Source organism: Chiroxiphia lanceolata, chromosome 20, assembly GCF_009829145.1.
Source record: "Chiroxiphia lanceolata isolate bChiLan1 chromosome 20, bChiLan1.pri, whole genome shotgun sequence".
NCBI classification, from domain to species: domain Eukaryota; kingdom Metazoa; phylum Chordata; class Aves; order Passeriformes; family Pipridae; genus Chiroxiphia; species Chiroxiphia lanceolata.
In genome coordinates, this window is record NC_045656.1 from 3,227,199 (window position 1) to 3,245,949 (window position 18,751).

General features: G+C 54.0%; 1 protein-coding gene across 1 annotated transcript in view; it reads right to left on the minus strand.

Moving 5' to 3' along the window:
• Positions 1 to 3,583: 3,583 nt before the first annotated feature.
• BAZ1B (bromodomain adjacent to zinc finger domain 1B) overlaps positions 3,584 to 18,751 on the minus strand; it is a 43,090-nt gene continuing 27,922 nt past the window's right edge. The window contains exons 12-19 of the mRNA XM_032707613.1: positions 18,406 to 18,583; positions 17,741 to 17,926; positions 13,721 to 13,868; positions 12,062 to 12,209; positions 10,285 to 10,403; positions 7,943 to 8,091; positions 6,215 to 6,318; positions 3,584 to 5,706 (exon numbers count right to left, since the gene is read on the minus strand). Of these exons, the coding sequence (XP_032563504.1) occupies positions 5,340 to 5,706; positions 6,215 to 6,318; positions 7,943 to 8,091; positions 10,285 to 10,403; positions 12,062 to 12,209; positions 13,721 to 13,868; positions 17,741 to 17,926; positions 18,406 to 18,583 (1,399 nt within the window). The 3' untranslated portion in view covers positions 3,584 to 5,339. The remainder of the gene's footprint in view (positions 5,707 to 6,214; positions 6,319 to 7,942; positions 8,092 to 10,284; positions 10,404 to 12,061; positions 12,210 to 13,720; positions 13,869 to 17,740; positions 17,927 to 18,405; positions 18,584 to 18,751) is intronic.

Genomic DNA, 18,751 nt, shown 5'->3' on the forward strand with positions numbered 1-18,751 from the left:
GCCTGGTGCTGTTTGCAGGGATTTGAGGGGGTCAAGAGCTGCCCCCCGGGACCCTCTGAGCTCGGCAGGGCTCTCGTGCCAGGCCAAGCCGTGCTGGGCCATGCCGGGGTGCCACTGGCTCTGGCAGGAGTGTGGTACTGGGGGTCCCTCCATCCAGCTCCCCCCGTGGCTTCCCTGGGGCCGGTTCTGCCTCCCGGCGAGGAGGAGGAGGAGGGTTTTCCTGTGCTGTCACACTTAACGAATCATCTTTTCCACTCCGCGCTCTGGAGGTGATTTGTGTCGGTGCCATCGGCTGCCGGGGCCTCTGTGCCAGGCTGAGGGGCTGCGAGGGGGCAGGACAGGGGCCAGGGTGATGGGCTGGGGGCACGGGACCTTGGGGCAGAGAGGGCTCAGCTTTGATGTCCCCCGCAGAAGCCCGAGGTGCGGGTAATGGAAACTTCTGGGCAGCTTTATTTATCCTCCGCTCTGGTTACAATCCCAGCTCGCCTTCCCCATTGTCCGGAGGGAAATTCAAGCCTCAGCTGGTGCTGCCGGGGCTGGCGGGGGGGAGCTGGGGCTGGCGGGGCACGGGGCAGGCAGCAGAGTGCCTTTGTGGAGGCTTCGGGGTGGAGAACTGCCCACCTTGCCCCGAGACACCCCGGGCTGCTGGTGTGGGGGTCAGCTCGTCTCTGCAGGGGTTTGGTGGGGCTGTTTTGCTTGGCTGGCCCCGGGGATGTGCTGGGGGTTCCCAGTGCCCGGAGGGGGAAGGTGGGCTCAGACCTATGATGGGCAGGGGGCTGTGGGCAGGGGCTTGGGCACTGGGGCACCTGTGGCACCAGGGGCTGTAGTGGGGACACAGGTGGATCTGGTGATGCTCAGACTTGTCCATCATCTAATTAGCTGTTAATCAGCCAGCATGCAGGCTGGGCAGGGCTGGGCCCCAGGGAGGGTCTGTGTGACCCCCGTCCCTTGCCCAGGGAGCAACAAGCCTTGGAGGGACCCTCCTTTTTTCAGCACTCACAATGGTGCCCATTGCCCACCCCAACAGCCCTCACCCCCTGCCCCAGTGACGCCCCTGGGGCTCAGACTGCCAGGCTGCAGCTGGAGGAGAGGGGCAAGAACCACCCTGGAGCCAGAGCGGGGGCAGGGGCTGGGTTTGGGGCCCCTCACCCAGGGCTTTGAGCTGCCACGACACCAGGATTGATGTGGCAAACAAATGCCTTTAGTCTGCCCCCACCACTCCGAGGGTGCCAGGATGGTGGGAGAAGCTGAGCCGAGCTGAGCAAAGCCTTTGCCTCCCCCGGAGGCTGAGGTGTGAAGGAGCCCCCAGTGCCCCTGTGGTGTTGGTGGGGGAGACATCTGTCTTGTCACACCTGTTTTGGGTACCCCTGGCTGTGCTGGTGGGCACCCAGCCCCTTCCCTGAGTGATGGTGGTGCCAGGGCAGGGACTGGAGGGGCTGCAGCCTCTGGGGCTCCCCCGAGTGCCACGGGAGGGTTTGTTTGGGCAGAGAGAAGGGCCATGACCTGGGGCAGGAGAGTCAATATTGGCTGCGGGACAAGCTCCAAAGTCCAGCCAGGGCACGGGCTGGGCGGGGGCTGCCCGGGGAGAGGGCACAGGGCCATGGCCCCGTGCCGGGGGTTCAGCCCATGTGCCACTGTCCCCCCGGGCTGCTGAGGCCGGAGCCAGCTCGGTGCACCTTTGGCTCACACGCCAGGCACACGGCCCGGCGCCGGTGCCCGGCCGGCGGCACCCCTGGGGACAGGCTGCCCTTGAGCACCCGGCGCCTGCCAAGGAGCCGCTGCCTGTGGAGCGTTTGCCCAGATAACCCGGCCCAAGGGGCCCCCGCTATCGGGCACCAGTGGGGCCGCCGGCGCCCCCCGCTATCGGCCCCGGCAGTCCCGCTGGCTCCACCAGAGCCTGCCAGCCCCGAAAGCTGGGCACGACCAGAATACAGCTCCACAGAGCCTGCTCCAGGGAAGGGCTCTGTCCCGGGGACACCGCTGGCTCCTTGTCACAGCCACTTTCAACCCCGTGCTGGGGAGGCTCAGCCTGCCCCCCTATGCCCCACCCCAAGCTCATCCCTGCATCTCCTCTCCATCATCCTCGGGCACCAAACAGCCCGGCTGGAGTGAAGCCCCTCTGCAGGGGGCAGGTGGGGCTCAGCACTGCCCCGGCCCTGCAGGACAGCCCCCGGCTTGGGCGGGGATGGGCCGGGCTGGGATGGAATGGGGTGGCTGCAAAGGCTGGTATAGGATGGTTGTGGAGAGTGGGGATGGGATGGCTACAGAGGCTGAGTTGGCGCTGTCACTGGATGGGAATGGGCTTGGGGTACCCCCAGACCTGGTCCAGCTCTGCATGAAGTGGAACCTCGTGCCCCAGCACTCACTGAGCCGTGGGAGTTATCCCCCCTCCCATGGACAGACACTCCCTCCAGGTTTGAGTAGCAGAAGGAAAGCTGCTGTGCTCTGGGAATGTGCTAAAAACCCCATTACCCAGACTATTAATTAAGAATTAAATCATGAGGAGGCCCAGGGGGCCAAGCTCAGGCCTCCTCTTCCCGAGGCCCTGTGGGAACTCCAGCAATCACAGGAGTTTGTCACAGGCAGCCCCTGGGATAGGGCTGTAGCGGGGCCAGGGACTGTCCTCCAGCCCCTGCTGCCCTGCCAGGTGTGGGGACAGCTATTTATAGCCCCCCACAGGACACCGATGCCATGGAGGGGCTGCTATAAAAAGCAAGTCTCCAAAAGGTCTCGGAGCAGATGCTGGTGAGAGATCTCCATGTTGAGGCCTGGAAACGTCCCAGCTGGAGTCACATTCGGATTCACCCAGGTCCTGTTGCCCGGCCAGCAAAGCCAAACCAGCTCCTGTGGACAGGGGATGAGGCTTCTCCAGGAAAAACACCATCTGTCCATTGCCAAAAGCCTTCAAGCCCTCAAACCCATCGGGACTTCCCTTCCCAGCAGTGCTGGGCCTGGCTGCAGCACTGCCAGGTTGGATCCTGAGCAAGGAGGATGAAGATGCCCATGAACCCATCCCTCCTCTCCTGGGCAGTGTGGCACTGGCAGAAACAGGCAAAGCCTTGGCCAAACCCTTTGTGTCACAGCTGTGGGCTGTCAGCAGCCCTGGGCCATCACCACCCCAGCCATGCTGCCCTGGGACACAGCAGGAATGGTCCAGCATGGCTGTGGTTGCAAAACAAACACCCCAATACAAGGGAAGAGATGTTGGGGGCAGCCAGGCCACACTGGGGCCAAAGAGCAGAGACACCCCAGCTCCCCATGACTCCCTCCAGTGCCACTCTGCATGGAGCAGGAGGACAAGTGTCACACTGGCAGCCTGCAGGGGGACACGGGGGTGGCCACCACAAGGAGTGTTCCCCTGTCCAGAGGCAGGCAGAGCATAGCCCTGGCCCTGGTCCCTGGGAAGGGGGACAACACACAAGGCCACACCAGCAGTGTTGGAAGCTGACCCACTCTTCCCTTGCTCCACAGCTCCATTCTCCCTCCAGAAATGTGTGATGGGGGCTCTAGGAAGGCAGAGGTGAGACATCCCAGAGAGTCCCACACCAACACCAGGACCCGCAAAGGACTCGCACAAGCCACGTTTACAAACACAAGTACATAATGTTTATTCTTAAGTTTCCAATTTATTACAAGTACAGCCCTTGGCAGAAACCCCCTCCCCCCAAATGACACTGATTTTTTTTAAAAAACGTACAGTTCCAAAGGTTCCACCGTGTAGGACCTGCAGGAAATGTTCTCTAGGAAACAGGACAAAACAGCCTCTGAAGGGACGTGCGAGATACAAACGTCAGTGCTATTCCGTGGGGCAGGGAGTGAGGCTGGGGAGAGGGAAGGGGCTGGAAACCTGCCTCATCTGCAGCCATTGACAACCCAGAACTGAAACAAATACCTGTTAAAAAAAAAAAACAAAACCAAAAAAACCCCAACCCTAAAAAGTTCACAAAACTAGGCTGCAATTCTAGGCTGCAGTTTGTAATCGATGGTTCTTTTCTTCTCAAATCCCAGGAGCTGCAACAGCTGCTTTTGCTTTTCTGTGACAAAACCAGCACTGAGCAGCCCCGTGGCCCATTTGTTCCAAATCGAACACTTCTGGGATAAAAAGTTCAAGCCCTGATTGTATGATCCAAACCTGTCATGATGGAGAGGGGATGAGAAAAGGTTCTTTAGGGAAAAGTCAGCATCTGGGGTGACAGGAGCCAGTGCTGGGCCGTGGCACAGGATTGGGCTGACCAGGGGAGCACGAGGGAGGGTGTTACTACAAAACATGGTGAGAGCGTGGCTGAGAGGGACTGGGACTCCCCTCCCCAACAATTCCCCTGCTGTAACTCCTGCTACTGGTAGGAAAATGAGTTTTAAAGAGGGGGAAAATATAAAGCAAACACGATTTTATATAAACTGTACATGTGCCAAAGCAAGACAAGGGTATCTTACAGGTGTTCTTTGTACAAGATCACAGCTAGAAACAAGCCACTTTCAACTAGAAAATTAATTTAAAAAGTTACACAGCACATGTTTCTGCTGCTCCCCTGGCCCCAGAGCTCCCTCCGGGCTGTGCAGACACCCCCACCCTCCAGTTTGCTGCTGGCACTTGGGGCATCCAAAGGGCTGCGTGACCGTGGGCGGCTCCAGGTGAGCAGGGAGACTCCTCCTGGTATGTACAGCTGAGCTCAGAGCCCTCCTCGGAGTGAGACCTCCAGGGATTGCTCCCCGAGGAGAGGGGGAAGCAGGAGCACCTCGGAGCAGTTGGGATGCTGGTGAAAGCCGGCTGGCCGGACACGTAAGTGCTCGCTCGCCCCACGCAGCCCCGGCACCGGGGCTCGGCATTAACACCATATAAATATATACATACAAGCCCGAGCAGCCCATTGGCCTGATGGCACCCAGTCCTTCCGTGGAGCAACATGATCCCTCCCTGCTGGGCTCCCAGCACTGCCAGCACACAGTCCCACTGTGCTCCGGCTGCTCACGGAGGGGAGGAAGCGGCTCATTCCCAGGAAGCCGACGGCGCCCGAGCTGGAGTAGGCTTGGTGCTCCCCTGCCCAGCCAGGCTTAGCCGGGCCCTCCCCTTGCCCTCCCCACCTTCCCCTCCTGGCAGGACAGACTCGTGAAGAGCTTTGTGGATTTTGCAGGAAGCAGTAAGTCATCTCTGCTCAATGGATGACCAAATACTTGAGGAAATTGCAGAAAAATTAAAACTAGGATGGGCCAAAGGGAAGGCTGGATTAATAGAGAAGTGCCTGCTGCTTCCCAGCTCCCTCCAGACAACCCATCCTGCTGCCCAGCAGCACCAGAAGGCCTGCTCCAGCTCTGGCTCTCCCCTTAAGTCTCCCCATCCCTCATTTCTTCCTTTTCCGCCCCCGGGAATGTTCGAGGGGCTCTGACTCACTGTCCCCTTCCTGCTCCTCCAGTCCCTGGCCCCTGGCAGAGAGCTGCTTGCGTTTCCTGCGCACATACGTGTGGCCTGGTAGGTGTTTGTGCACCATGTCAATCAAACACTGCTCTGTCTTCTCCAGGCAGGACAGTACGTGACTCCCGTTCTGGTTGTAGCGCTCGGCGTTGGAGAACACCTGCTTCATGTCGGACAGGAACTCCTGCACGGAGCGGTAGTTGCCACAGGAGCACTTGCTCTGCATAGTCTGGAAGTCCATGGGGTTGCTGATGACCTCAAAGTAGTCTTCAGCTTCCTCCGTGGTCACTGGCTCCCTGCCGAAGGAAGGGCCACAGGGATAGGAGGGGAACGCCAGCTCTGGCCATGCAGTGCCAGGCTGCAGAGGAAGGGGGTCCCCCCACTCCTTCACCTGCACCCCCACAGTGCTGCAACAAGCCCAAGCAGCACCTCAACAGCCCCACAGACATAATAGCCCCATGGCACAGTGATGGGAAGGACAGGAGCCCCAGGAGCTGGTCCAGGCACAGGGCAGGTCCATAAACTCCCTCAGCACCCCAAAAATCCTGGGGGCTGTGGAGAGCACCCACCCTGCCAACTTCAGCCCCCTGCCCAGCACCCTCTGCTCCACCACCTCAGAAGGGCCCCGTGTCTTCAGTCCAGCCAAAGACTAAGAACATCGTGGTTTCTTCTGGGGCAGCTCCTTCCCAGCCATAACTTGCTTTTGGAATCCCAAGTCTCCTAAGTGGATCTGGCAGGACTGTGGCATGACCAGCCCACACCCCCACGCTGCCTGTGGGGGAGGAGGAGGCCACCTGCCCTCACCTGAAGGGCCAGCTGAAGCGGTACTTGACCAGCTTGCCCAGGATTTCCTCACACTTCTGCAGCTCGAGGCTCTGGCGACGCGCCGTCCTCTTCGTCTGAAGGACCTGCCCACACAAAGGATGCTGTAAAAGGAGGGAACCACTACAGGCTTTGGAGTTCAGCAAACAGCTCTGAGGCCAAAGGAGCCGGTTCTTAGCACAGGAAGGACATTTCTTTCCTGTCAGAGTGGGGAGGCCCTGGCACAGGTTGCCCAGAGAAGCTGTAGCTGCCCCATCCCTGGAAGTGTCCAAAGCCAGGTTGGAGCAACCTGGGCTAGTGGAAGGTGTCCTTGCCCATGGCAAGGGGTTGGAACAAGCTGAGCTTTAAGGTGCCTTACAATCCAGGCCATTCTATGGTTATGCAGTTTGAGTTCCAGGATGGGAGTCCCACCCATGAGCTCGGGGAGAACAGTTCACAAGCAGCCTGGCTTTCCTCTAGGGACAGGAGGCTTTTTCAAGGTAAGTTCAAAGACAACATGGTCTCAACAAGAAGCCAAAAAATAAATGCCAGCAAATGGAGAGTGTGAATTCCCCGTCCCTCCTTTCTCCAAGGCAGCACCCGAGGCAGAGGGAGAAGCACTTGTGCTGCCGTTCTGCCACGGCAGAGCTGACTGTGCCATTTCAAATCCCAGGGAGCAGCTGGTGCCCAGAGTGCTGCTGTCTCTGCACAGGCTCAGCACAAGGTCAGCCCGGGGACCTGCCACAGATCACCCCCAGCACAGGGACATCCCCTCAGCTCTAAGGGCACAGCTCATGGAATGTTGCTGCCGAGGGGACGCAGGATGATGGGAAGGCTCCACAACACAGAGCACTCAGTATCCTGACCCAGCTCCGGCCTCTTTCCACGACAAATGATAAGTCCTAGCAGAGTCCTCTACCCCAAGCCAGTATGCTGTCAGAGCTGTTCCAGAAAGATTTTCCCCACTGAAATATCCCTGTGGCAGCCCATGTTGGGCTTGCTGGCTTGGTTGCCCTCCAGTCTGACACAGCCCACAAGCCACCCCACACCCAGCATGAGCAGCAGTGAGCCCATAGACCATGAGGAAGGAGAGTGACAGGACACACCAGCACTAGTGCTGGCCAGAGGACAGATGGCAGATCTGCAGGGGCTGTGACGTGGCCGTGGGGCTGGAGTATCCTCACGTATCCCCCGTGGTGTGTCCCTCCCCAGGGACAGACACTGCAGCTCCCCCCACCCAGCATGCACAGACTGCTCTGTGCAGGACCGTATGGTTTTATTCTTTAAATGTCAAGTGAAACCTAAACCAGCCAAATTATGTCCTGGAGGTTGGGGAGTGACCATACGGACAACAACTGTCAGAAGACGGCCAAGGCTGGGGAGCAAGGGTCCAGCATTGCTGGCATTCCCTGGCCATCCAGGACCCCTCAGTCCCCCACCTCTCCACAGAGACATATGGATACTATTTAAAACCCTTTAACAAGCTGCAGGCTGCCTGCTACTCAAGGGGACAATGTGTGAAAGCGGCTGGGGAGGGATGCCTGGCATATCTGTGCTCCGTTTGCACCGGGCCCTTAAGGATATGCCTCCTTTGTTAACCCGCCCCAGCCCAGCCTGGGCTTCCACTAGGATTCAGGGTATTTCTCTGGGAAGGGGAGGGAGGAAGCGTGCCACCTGTTTGGTTTGTAACTCATGAAGTGAGCGGCCTCTGGGGAGCAATTTGGCTCTTACCAGCTCATCGATGTCTGCGCCGTTGACAGGTGCCGTGCGCTGCCGGGGTCCCCGGGCTGGGTTCAGTGCCTGCTTCTTCCTCTGGTGCCTTCCCTGCCTCGAGGAGTACATGGAGCCCTGCTTGCCCCGGGCTGCCCTCCTGGGCCTCACTGGAATAGATAAGCAGAGGGCTTAGAGCATCTGGGAGCAGAAACCACCAACCCTCTACCCCCCACGCCAGGCTGAGCCTCGCTCACGGTGACCCCCACGACACCCGGCCTCACGCCAGCTGTGCTCTCACAACTCTCTCCATTGGGCATCACCTCCTGCCCGAGGAAGCCATGACAGGCAACAACCTGCTGCTAAAGGGTGCTCACACACAGCAGATCCTCAAGCAGGGAGACCTGGGAGCTCCCAGATTGTCCGCTGCGGGTCATGGCCAATCTCCCCCTGCAGAGCCAAGTACTGAGACCCCGACATGTCACTTGAGGGAGTGTCAGGGAAGCAATGCAAGGACAGACAGTTGTCTCAAACAGAAATACAACATCCCCTCTGAAAGCACCAGGAGCAGAAACTTGGAGTTTCCCCAGTTTTTGGGGATGGGTGGTTTTCCAAGCGTTTCCAAGTGGCCCACACGGTGGGATAAGCCAGCTGCTAAGCCCCCCTGAAAAGGGAGCTGTGTGCCGGGGGAGTGTCAAGTTACCGCAGCCGGGAGCTGCTCCACGTGCTGCAAGTGGGAAACAATGGGATTTTATTCCCCAAGACCGGGGCTGCTGCATTATATCCCACAGAAAGGCACTTGCCTGTGCGAGCCTGCCTGTCAGAGCTCCGCACCGGCGGTGCTGACGCACTCCCTTGTCTTACGTTTCTCCCTGTGTATCGGGAGAACGCGTTGGCCTTCCCAAGTCAAACCCGTTCCACCTGGTCCCGAGTCCTCGAGCAGGCAGGATCCAGCAGGCTGGATCCCTCAGCTGCAGGCTGGGATGCAGCCCCGGCCCATAAATCACGGTGCCGGCCCCCCGTGCGCGGCGTGTGGCGGGGCCGCGGGACGTCTGCCCGCTGTCACTGCGCTTGTGTGTCAAGTGTGCGGCACGTGCTGAATGTCTGACAATCCAACATTCTACGTTAGATCCCCCAGGATAAACGCCACCAGGATTAATGGGACTTCTCTATTAAAACAAAAGTTTTCCACGGTGACCTTTCCATGTTAATGCTCTTTAAAGCCAGGGGTTGCATTTAGCACTTTATTTTTAGTGACTGTAGCCCTCTTTTGCTATTGTTTGGAAACCTTGGCTCAGCTCCTGCCTTGGCCATGCAACACAGGCTGAACACACTCCAAGTGTGGACATGGATACGCCGCAGGACAAGCAGCGTGCATAGCTGGGGTATCAGTGAGCCTCCCTGAAACCAGAATAAAGCAAGGGAATCAAGACTTAGGCCTGGATGGAAACCCTCAAAAGGACATGGGATAATCCTCTGGGTCCCAATCTCTGGATTCCATCTGCCCCTGGTTAAGACAACCTGCAGTTAATGTTATGTCAGTCAAGGGCAGTTTGACAGAAGGCAAATGCTGGCAGTGTGCCCTTCCCAGATTGAGCTTTTCAGTGCAGCAAGTTGCCCAACTGAGATTGAATCTAATTCCCCTAAAACCAAAGTGGATACACAACTAAAGATGTTTAAGTGGAGAAGCAGCCATTGAGGAGTCTAGAAATCCCTCTTTTATTCCACTTAGCTGCTCAGGAATGCTCCAGTAACATATCCCAAGTGGTCTCTGTAGGTGACCAAAGGGTGCTGGTGGTCCAGGCCACACTACACCTGGAGCACTGTGCCTTCCCACTGGAATGGGCAGAGGAAGTGCTAGTCCTGTTTCAAGATGCCTCCTTGCCAAATCACTACAAGTCCTGCACTCAAGGGGCTATGAGCTGGTGGGAAGAAGAAAAGCAAGGAGAGAGGGCTGTGGTTAGAGCTCCATAAACATTTATAATAGTTTCCAGTGTACCAACAAACCCTGTAGGCACAGGGACTGCCAATCCCAGGAACTGCTGGTGCTGCTGCCCCCACTGCAGCCTCTGCTGATCCCTCCCAGCCCCTGGAATGGTGTCATCAGTGTCCCCAGGGAGTGACTGGGTAGCAAGTGAGAGCTTGCATTAGTTTCAATCCTTGCTAGTGCTGACCCCATCACAAAGGGCCAAGGGTTCACTGCAGCTCCACAGGTAACCACAGCCTTCCCCTGGGACATCCTCCCACTGTTTCACCTGCTTTGTGTGAGGAAAAGCACAAGTCCCAGATAGGATCAATACTTTGCACACTGAAGGCAGAAGGTTAATATTTTCTGTTAGTTCCCTGCATGGTCAAAGCCTTACATTTCAGTCCAGCAACTTCATAATCTTCTTCCTCCTCCTCTTCCTCCTCAGCATCTGGTTCATCAGAAGCTTCCTCACCTTCTTCACCTTCATCTTCAGCAGAATCCTCTGCATAGCTCCTAGAATAAGGCAGGTAAACATGGCTGTGGCACCAGAACCTGGGCATCAGCAGCCCTGGGCCCCCAGTGCTGTTTGTGCTGCACAAGAAACACCAGCTTGGCCCAAAGCAGTGCAGAGTTGTAGCTACAACTCAAAGGGCACTTCCCAGGCTGAATATCTGGGCTGAAAACCCCCAACAGCTGGATTGGGGTATTTTTTGGTGTTCCAGGCACTGTGACCACATGACAGTGCATTTTAAGACTGGGATTGCTGTGGAATTATTCTTCCTTGAGAGGATGAGCTCCTGTTTTACTCAGGTCTGCAGGCCTGGCCTAAGGAGTTTCAACAGGGGGGCTTTTTCCTGCTGGAATATTTTCCCTATACTATTGGAAACAGATTGTTTTCCCTACACTATAGGAGACAGATCCATGAGCAGAGGGTCAGGCTTCTCACGTGCCAAAAGTCACCCGATCTCCTTGCCCAGCCCATTCCAGCTTCTCACCTGTGTCTATTCCATGAAAAACCAGGAAAAAACCCAGTATGCACAGGCAAAAGGGGACACAGGCAAAGCTGCTGTGGGAGTCTCAGTCCTCTGGAGAAAGAGGATCTTGAGCAACAAAAGGAATAAACTCCCACAGCACAGGGAGGTAAATGAACTCCCAGGGTGACATTCTTTTCCTGCCTCAGCCAGGAGGAAGAGTAGAAAGCAGGTAACAGGACAGGTGTTCTCCACCTGATGGCTCTGGTCCAGGAGTTGAACAGCTTGCAGGTGACTCTGCCACATCAAAGTAACCATGATCTCAGGCCAGAACAGCTGCCTTTAAGCCCTGTCATTTCTGTACAAGCCCGAGGAACTCTTACATGGTCTCCAGGGAGTAAGTAATACTTTTAAGGCCATACAGCACCTGCACAGTACAGGCTGGCACACACCTCTATTGTGCTGTTGCTCTGCCAGGGAGGCTCTGTTGGTTGTTTCTCTGTCAGGTGCCACTCGACAGCCTCACCTCTCTGACACACAGGGAGATGCAGCACAGTCACCATCAGCACACGACAGACACTGTAAAATTCTTAACTTCCAGCCTGTAGTTCAAAAAATAATCCAACCCCTTGCTGTCAAGGGGCAACTAGTCACTTCTGCTGAACGAAACAACTTTGATTCCTCCTCAAATCACGTTCTCTCTGTTGCACTATAAGGTGTTACTGTCTTGTTCAGGTTTATCAGGTCCAGAAAACCATCAGAGTGGCATTTTGTAGCCTGATTAGTAGCAGTAGAGGAGGGGTTGAGCTGCAGCCTGGAGTAATGTCTGCTCTAAGTTACAAGAACACCCCAGTAACTCAACCCAGGGGCCCACAGCGTTACAAACTCCATGGAAAACCAACCCAACCAGCTGCTCAAAGGAAACAACAGCCCTCAGTGCAGCTGAGTTTAGTGGGTGTTTTGTGCATGTTTTCACTGCCAAACACAAGTTATTTATTAAAACTCCTGAAGTTGTCATGGCTCAGTACCACACAGGTGTTCTGAACATACAGCCCGAAAAAAATCGCTTTTCTATCGTTCCAGTGTCGTTTTAACTGGGCGATTTCAAACCTTTCCAAGGGGCTCTGCTTCGGGCTGGCTGGGCTCTCATGGAAGCAGGGCTGGGACTGTGCAGTGGCAAAGGGCAGGAGGGTCACTCACCTGCCCCGGGAGCTGCGCCGGGCGGTGGAAGGTTGGCACGCCGGGCACTGCCACTCCCCGTCCGGGATCTCGTAGAGCGCCGGCCGCAGGCAGAACAGGTGGAAGGCCTTGTTACACTCGTCACACAGGATCAGCTTGTCATCCTCACCTAGGAGAGGGCAGCTCACTTGTAACGAGGGCCACTGCCCTGCTCAACCTGAGGCAGAAGCTGCTGGAGGGCTGGACTAAGCAAGAGCAAGATGCAGAGTCCCCTCTGAGGGCAGGGACCCTTCCTCTGATGGCCTTTCTCAGAGACCTTTCCTTCTCCATCCCACCACGGCAGTGGAAACCAGCAGTGTTTAAAAACAAACAGAGCCGATGCAAAGTCCCCTGCCCTGCAAAGATTTCATTGAGGCAAAGGCAGAAACCTGCCAAAGAGGTTCCACCCAGCCAAACACAGGGAAAGAGAAGTTTGCTGCAAAGATACCCCAGAGCTCTAAGAAGCTCTAAAGGCAGCTATTCTTGTTCTAGCCTCAATCTGGTTAACCTGCACAGTACCTTCTTTCTACTCAGGGTAGCAAGCCTACACACAAAATCAGTATGCAGCAGGACTAGTCTCTCTGTGCTTCCCACTGATGCAGGAAAAAGGGAGACAGTCCCACGCCAGCTTTCATTTACTGAAGAGGAAAAAATAGAAAGTGCAGAGAGCTTGCCAGCACATCTCTTTAATTTCCCAGTTCCTAAATTCTGTGAAACTATCACATCAGTCTCAGCTGAGATCTCCCCTTACTTCTTCCTAGAATTTCCCCTCAACAGCAGGTGGACAGTGTTGCCAGTGGTTTGGAATATCCTTAAGGCTCCACAGAGAAGGAGGATGTTGCACCAATTCAGCCCTTATTTCTTTGAAGAGGTGGATGGCAAAGCCTTTTGGTAAACAAAAGTGGCCCAGCACTCCCCCAAGCTCTGCTGCCCTCATTTCCCACTAGTTTTAGCAAACAGAAAGTGAGACAAAAAGCACGTGGGAAGGCAGAATGTACCACCAGGCTCTTTCCTCCAGGCTCCCATCCAACAGGAGAGGTTATGGCAGAACAAATACCAGCACCCTGTCACTGCTGACACCTCGTCTACTTCCCCCTCCACCCAAAAGACTCTAAAGCCCTTCATCCTACAGAGCACACAGAGAAAGTGGTCCCTTGTCACCTGTTTGGTGACTTCCTCAGTTCATTGAGCAGCTCTGCTCCCACTGTGCCTTGGGAGCAGCAGCATCCCACCTTGCTTTTCCCATAATAACCTTCCCAACCTGTCCTTGCTTGCTCCTTCTCTAAAAGAAGGGATTAACTGACAAGGCTCAGAGACCCAAAGACCATTCCAAAAATGAAAGCAGGGAATGGACAGTGGCACAAGTGTTCCCAGAAGGATTTGTAGATGACTTGTGTCCAAGAACCCTAAATATCCAGGGGACAGCAGCTCCACAGTGTTCTGCAAGACCGGGGACTGGTTTCGTAAGAATGGTTTAGTGGAGTCAGGGTCAAATGCTTTTGTGAGATCACTGCTGACTGTAAATCCTGACATTCAAAACTCAAAATACAGCCACAGGCACAGTGACAAGACTCCAAGGGCACGTTGTCTAAGCAGGGCCTGGAGGGGTGACAGGAATTCCGAGGGGCAGGAACGCGTTACCTTTCTTGCGGCACACTTTGCACCTGGCATTCTCTGCTGACATGTCCCACTTGATGCAGGCATCCAGCATTCCCAGCAGGACGTGCATGCGGGAGAAGGTCTGCGCCTCCCGGATCGCCGCCTTCCACTTCTCCATGGCTGAAGCAACCTGCAGACAGACCTAACAGCTTACACACAGTCTGGAGATGTTTTCATATCCTTTAGCTGGGGCCCTTCCTAACCAAAGCTCGGCTCTGTATTTCTTTCCTTCCCTGTTTTCACCTCAGCAGTCCTGGTTGTGGTTTATCCATACCCAGCCTCCCTGGATCAGACAGTTTGTTCCTGACAGTCCACCCCCTTTTGCATTTCACAGCCAGGCTGAAACAAGCTACGTGAACACCGCTGAATTCCTGCTCTGGAGGTCTAACCCAAACAATCAGCAGGCTGAGAAAATAAAAGGCAGAAATCTAGCACTGTAAAATGTGGGATTAAAGTCAGGGAACAGCTGGCAATCCCACTGGACAGAAGTGGATTGGAGTGGCCTGTGCTGCCCTCCAGTGGGTATCACAGAGGCACCTGGATATCAGCAACACACTCCTGGTCTTCCTGGTCCCTGAGTTGCTCAGGTGGAAAGGGGACCCTGTGCCATCAGCTACAGGCTTGTCCTTCTGGTCCCTGAGCTCCTCAGGTGGAGAGGGGACCTTGTGCCACCAGCTACAATCACACTGGACAGGCATTTGGAGCCCCAAACGTGAAACCAGCGCTGAGACAGGACGACTTCAGCACATGGGAAATCCCAGAAGGAGCTGGGAGTGGGGATGACAGCATCAAAGCTGAGCTTTGCACCAGGGCAGCTGTGGGGCCTGCACACAGCAAGGCCCATGGGAACCTCACACCCAGCTCAGGAGGTCTGGAAACACCGTTGTGGTAAATCGGAAGTGCAGCAGGACAGAAGTGATGCAGAGCCGTGTCCCACTGCAGTGGTAATCCTGTGCTCTACAACAATGAGGTGATGGCCCAGACATGACAGGGACATAATAGGACTCAAGTCAATGTTCTTCTACCCCAGGAGAATGAAAAAACAAACAGTGAAGTGTCAGATGGGAAAATCCAAACTCTGCAGCTGACAGCAATTTGGGAGCCAAACAAAACCCGGGAGTTTTGCAGAGTTGCACATTCTCCCCTGACTGAATTTGAGGAAGCACAGCATATATTAGATGCTTGGAAAAACACACAAACTGTTCTGAAATGCCAGCATCCTTGCTGCCATTGATGGTGTGATCCTGGAGCCCAAGCCATCAGAGACAACCAGAAAACTGCCCAGCCCACTGTGGAGGTTACATAGCCCCTGGGCTATTTCTTTGCAGAACATTGTTGAGGTGCTTCACATACTGTGTAATTGATTTTCCAAGGAACTGTTCCATGGGTTTTGCTGTTAACATACTGGGTAACTGCTGGGCCAAGATAAATCTGCAAAAGCTGTTGGCAAGTTTTGCTCAGATATTTCTCCCCAAGTCTGTGGAATTTAACAGATTTCTAGCCTTGCTTCCCAAGCATCAGGAGACTGTGGCATTTGAGCAGTACTGGTATCAAGGGAGTTCTGGCTGCCAACTAGGCAAAATGGGAGACTGGAAGAAGTAACTGAAATCCCCTCCTGACTGGAGAGGAGCAAGTCTAGCAGGGAAAACAAAATAAAAACCAAACCTCAAAATACTAAAGGAAAAGTCCTCAGTCACTTGTCAACAACCTCAGAGTGACAGAAAGCACCTTCTCTGGTAAAGGTGGACAAAGCCTCCAGCTGAAAAGGCTCTCAGCTGGGATCCTGAGCTGACAGAAATCCCTTGGAATAGCTGAAACTGGAACTGCTTGGTTGTGAAGCTGCTCTTTAAGGGATTGTCTGCAGGTAAGACTGACCCTCCCCTTGCAAGCACTGCTGAAAGCAGGCCATGGGGGTGCTAACACATCCAGAACCCAGCCCTGCTCCTCTCTCTGCTCAGGCTGTTGTCCTGCAATGTCACACTGCAAACAGGTCACATATTCCCCGGCCTATTCTGGGACAGTCCAGTGTGTTACCACCACTGGAAATGGGAATGTTTGCACCAACGGAGGCACCAGACTGATTTTCAGGAGCAGCCCTAAGCCAGGTCTCACTGCAATCCTTTGCCACTCAGCAGTGTGAGCTCCAGCCATGCAGCTGAGCCAGCAGGAACCCTTAGTACAGACAATTATGTCAGCAAACGGGTGCCTGCTAAGCCATAACTTGTTTCTCACAGGGAAAACGAGACATAACCATACCACAGGGCTGCAATTCCGTTCCTGAAGTCTGGAAGTACATTGAGTGTGTTTTTCCAGTGTGGCTATGCTGTATTTTACCTGCTATGTGCTCTCAGTGCAGTTCTGGCTCAAAAGGCTTCATAATTCTTGGCCTACACAGCAGATTTGTCTTTACAACAGTCTGCCTGGCAGTCAGGGGTTTTCATCAGATAACTATATCTAAGAACTAGGCTGCTCTTTCAAGGTCATCTCTAAAGGTTTTCTGCTTTGGCAAAAAGAAAGCTCATTCCAGATAAACTGAGGTAAAGAAAAAAAAATCCCTAAAGCAAACAAACCAACAAACAAACCCAAACCCAAAAAAGCTGAACATTGCACTGCAGAAATAAATGCTCCAGAGACAATGGCACAACACCAAAGTCAGAGGGCAGATTCAAAACTGGCAATGCTCAAATACTTCAGGACAACTGAGGATTGTGAAAATTTCAAGTGTCTATCCAAATTATCCTGCTAACAGGGCAATCCCACAGCCTAGCAAAGACCTGATGTTCAAACAAGGGCTCAGCAGACACTGATAGGAGTTTAAAAAAAAACAACCCACACAAATCCACACTAAAAAACCCCTCAGTACAAGTCACAGAATTGTGGAATGGTTTGGTGTGGAAGGGACCTTAAAGATCATCCAGTTCCACCTCCTGCCATGGGCAGGGACACCTTCCACTAGCCCAGGTTGTTCCAAGTCCTGTCCACCTGGCCTTGGACACTTCCAGGGATGGGGCAGCCACAGTTTCTCTGGGCAACCTGTGCCAGGGCCTCCACACCCTCACAGGGAACAATTTCTTCCTAATATCCAATCTAAACTTACTCTGGCAGTTTGAAGCCATTCCCCCTTGTCCTGTCACTCCATGCTCTTGCAAACAGTCTCTCTCCATCTTTTCTATAGGCTCCCTTCAGGTAAGCATCTAATACTTCTTATTTTAAGTTGGGAATGTCAAATGTTTCTCCTGATCCAATTCTGATATTGCTGCTTCTGCTGATGTCAGTGATCAGTCAGGGCAGAGCACACTTTGAAGGGGGCAGTGGGGAAAGCCTTGTCACGGGGCACTAATGTCCTGTTCAACTTGGTGCATAGAAACTGCCCCCGAGCACAAGTCCCCCTGAGGGTGAAACACTGGTACAGCTCAACGGCCTGCAAGACCCTTCCCAATGCTCCTCAGCTCCTCTCCATCCCTTTGATTTGGAGGGATATGTATTTAGACCCACAATACCCCTTTTTCTCTCCTGCAGGCACACACAGTTTGTTTGCCCAGACATCTCCATGAGTGTCACACAGCCAACAACTCGTGTCTCCTCTTGCCTGACACTGGAATTTGATCTAAACCTCACTCCCTTGCAGTCACCAGAACCTCAACAGGTCTCTTTGTGGATCAAGGGCACCACTAGTCCTCTCTGATGGATACAAATCTTAAGTTCTGTGAAAATGCTCCATAATGTGCTTTTATTAAAGAGAAACTGTACAGAGGGAACTTGACCTATTTCCTGTCATAGAGGGAAAATTAACTGCAGCTCCTCAGCATTATTTTGATTTTGCCTATACCTTCAATCCTCAAAATAAACAGGGAACACCTGACCCCTCAAACACCATACCCACTGCACTCCAAATCTGAAATGGGAGGAAGCTGCTCAGGATTTAGTATCCCATGAACTGTACTGTCCCTGCTCAAAGAGTTCTATTGCAAGACCAAAACAGAGCCCTGAGGTGAACAATACCTTGGCTTCTTCTGCCATTTTCTTGTCTTCATCTATCTCCTCAGCCTTGGCAATGTAGTCCTCTCCTTGGTGTTTCCTTCTCTTCTGCTTGGGGGCCATGAAACCTTGCAGAAACTTCTTCACAACCCCAGCCTGGAGTGCAATCACACACTCTCCAAAATCCTTCAGGCTCTCCAGTGAGTACACCTGTTGGGAAGAGCATATGATCCCATAACAGCTGGATGTCTCTCTGTACTGTGTAGGTGGGTATGTCCTGCAAATGGACACCTGTGATAACCACACTACATTAGGTATCTACCACATCTGGTTATGGAATCAGCACATTGCTGCTGTTTCAACAAGACATGCTGGCTCTGATGTAAAAGATAAAAATCACCTACAGAGTTCTGCTAATGCTCCATAGAGAAGTCTGCTGCCAGAATTAGGAAATGGGACAAATGAACAGCTGTGCAGGATGCCCAGCTCCAACATTATGACACATCTACACCAAAAGGACCCTCAAGACAGCAAGGTGTCATCTTGAAATAACAGTTTAGAATTAAAAGACAAATGAGAAAACTGATTTTCCTGCTCCTCGTGTCTGAGGAAAACAAAAAGACTCCAAGCCTTCCACAGGAAGTATCAGCTCACACTTGTCATGCTCAGTGCTTTGCCTGTGCACTCACTTTTGCTTCATACTCCGGTGTCACATCGACGTATCCCAGGCCTCCCTTCTGCAGCCGCGTCGCAACCTCGATCAGGTCACTCCGGAGGTAGTTCAGCAGCTCCTGGTTGCCATCACAGGATTTGAGGCCCAGGTTCTGTTTCCGAGCCAAATGGATGGAATGTGTGATGTCCTGATACCTGGAAAATCAAACGCAGCCTTTGAGTACAGAGCACTGCCCCGGGAGCTGGGCAGGCTCCAGGACAATGGTCTTCATGGGGAGTTAGGAGCTCCAGCAGCGCAGAACGTTCTGTGAAAGACACCTGAAAGCACGTGGCAGTTCTGGCTCAGGGTGAACCAGCACTGCC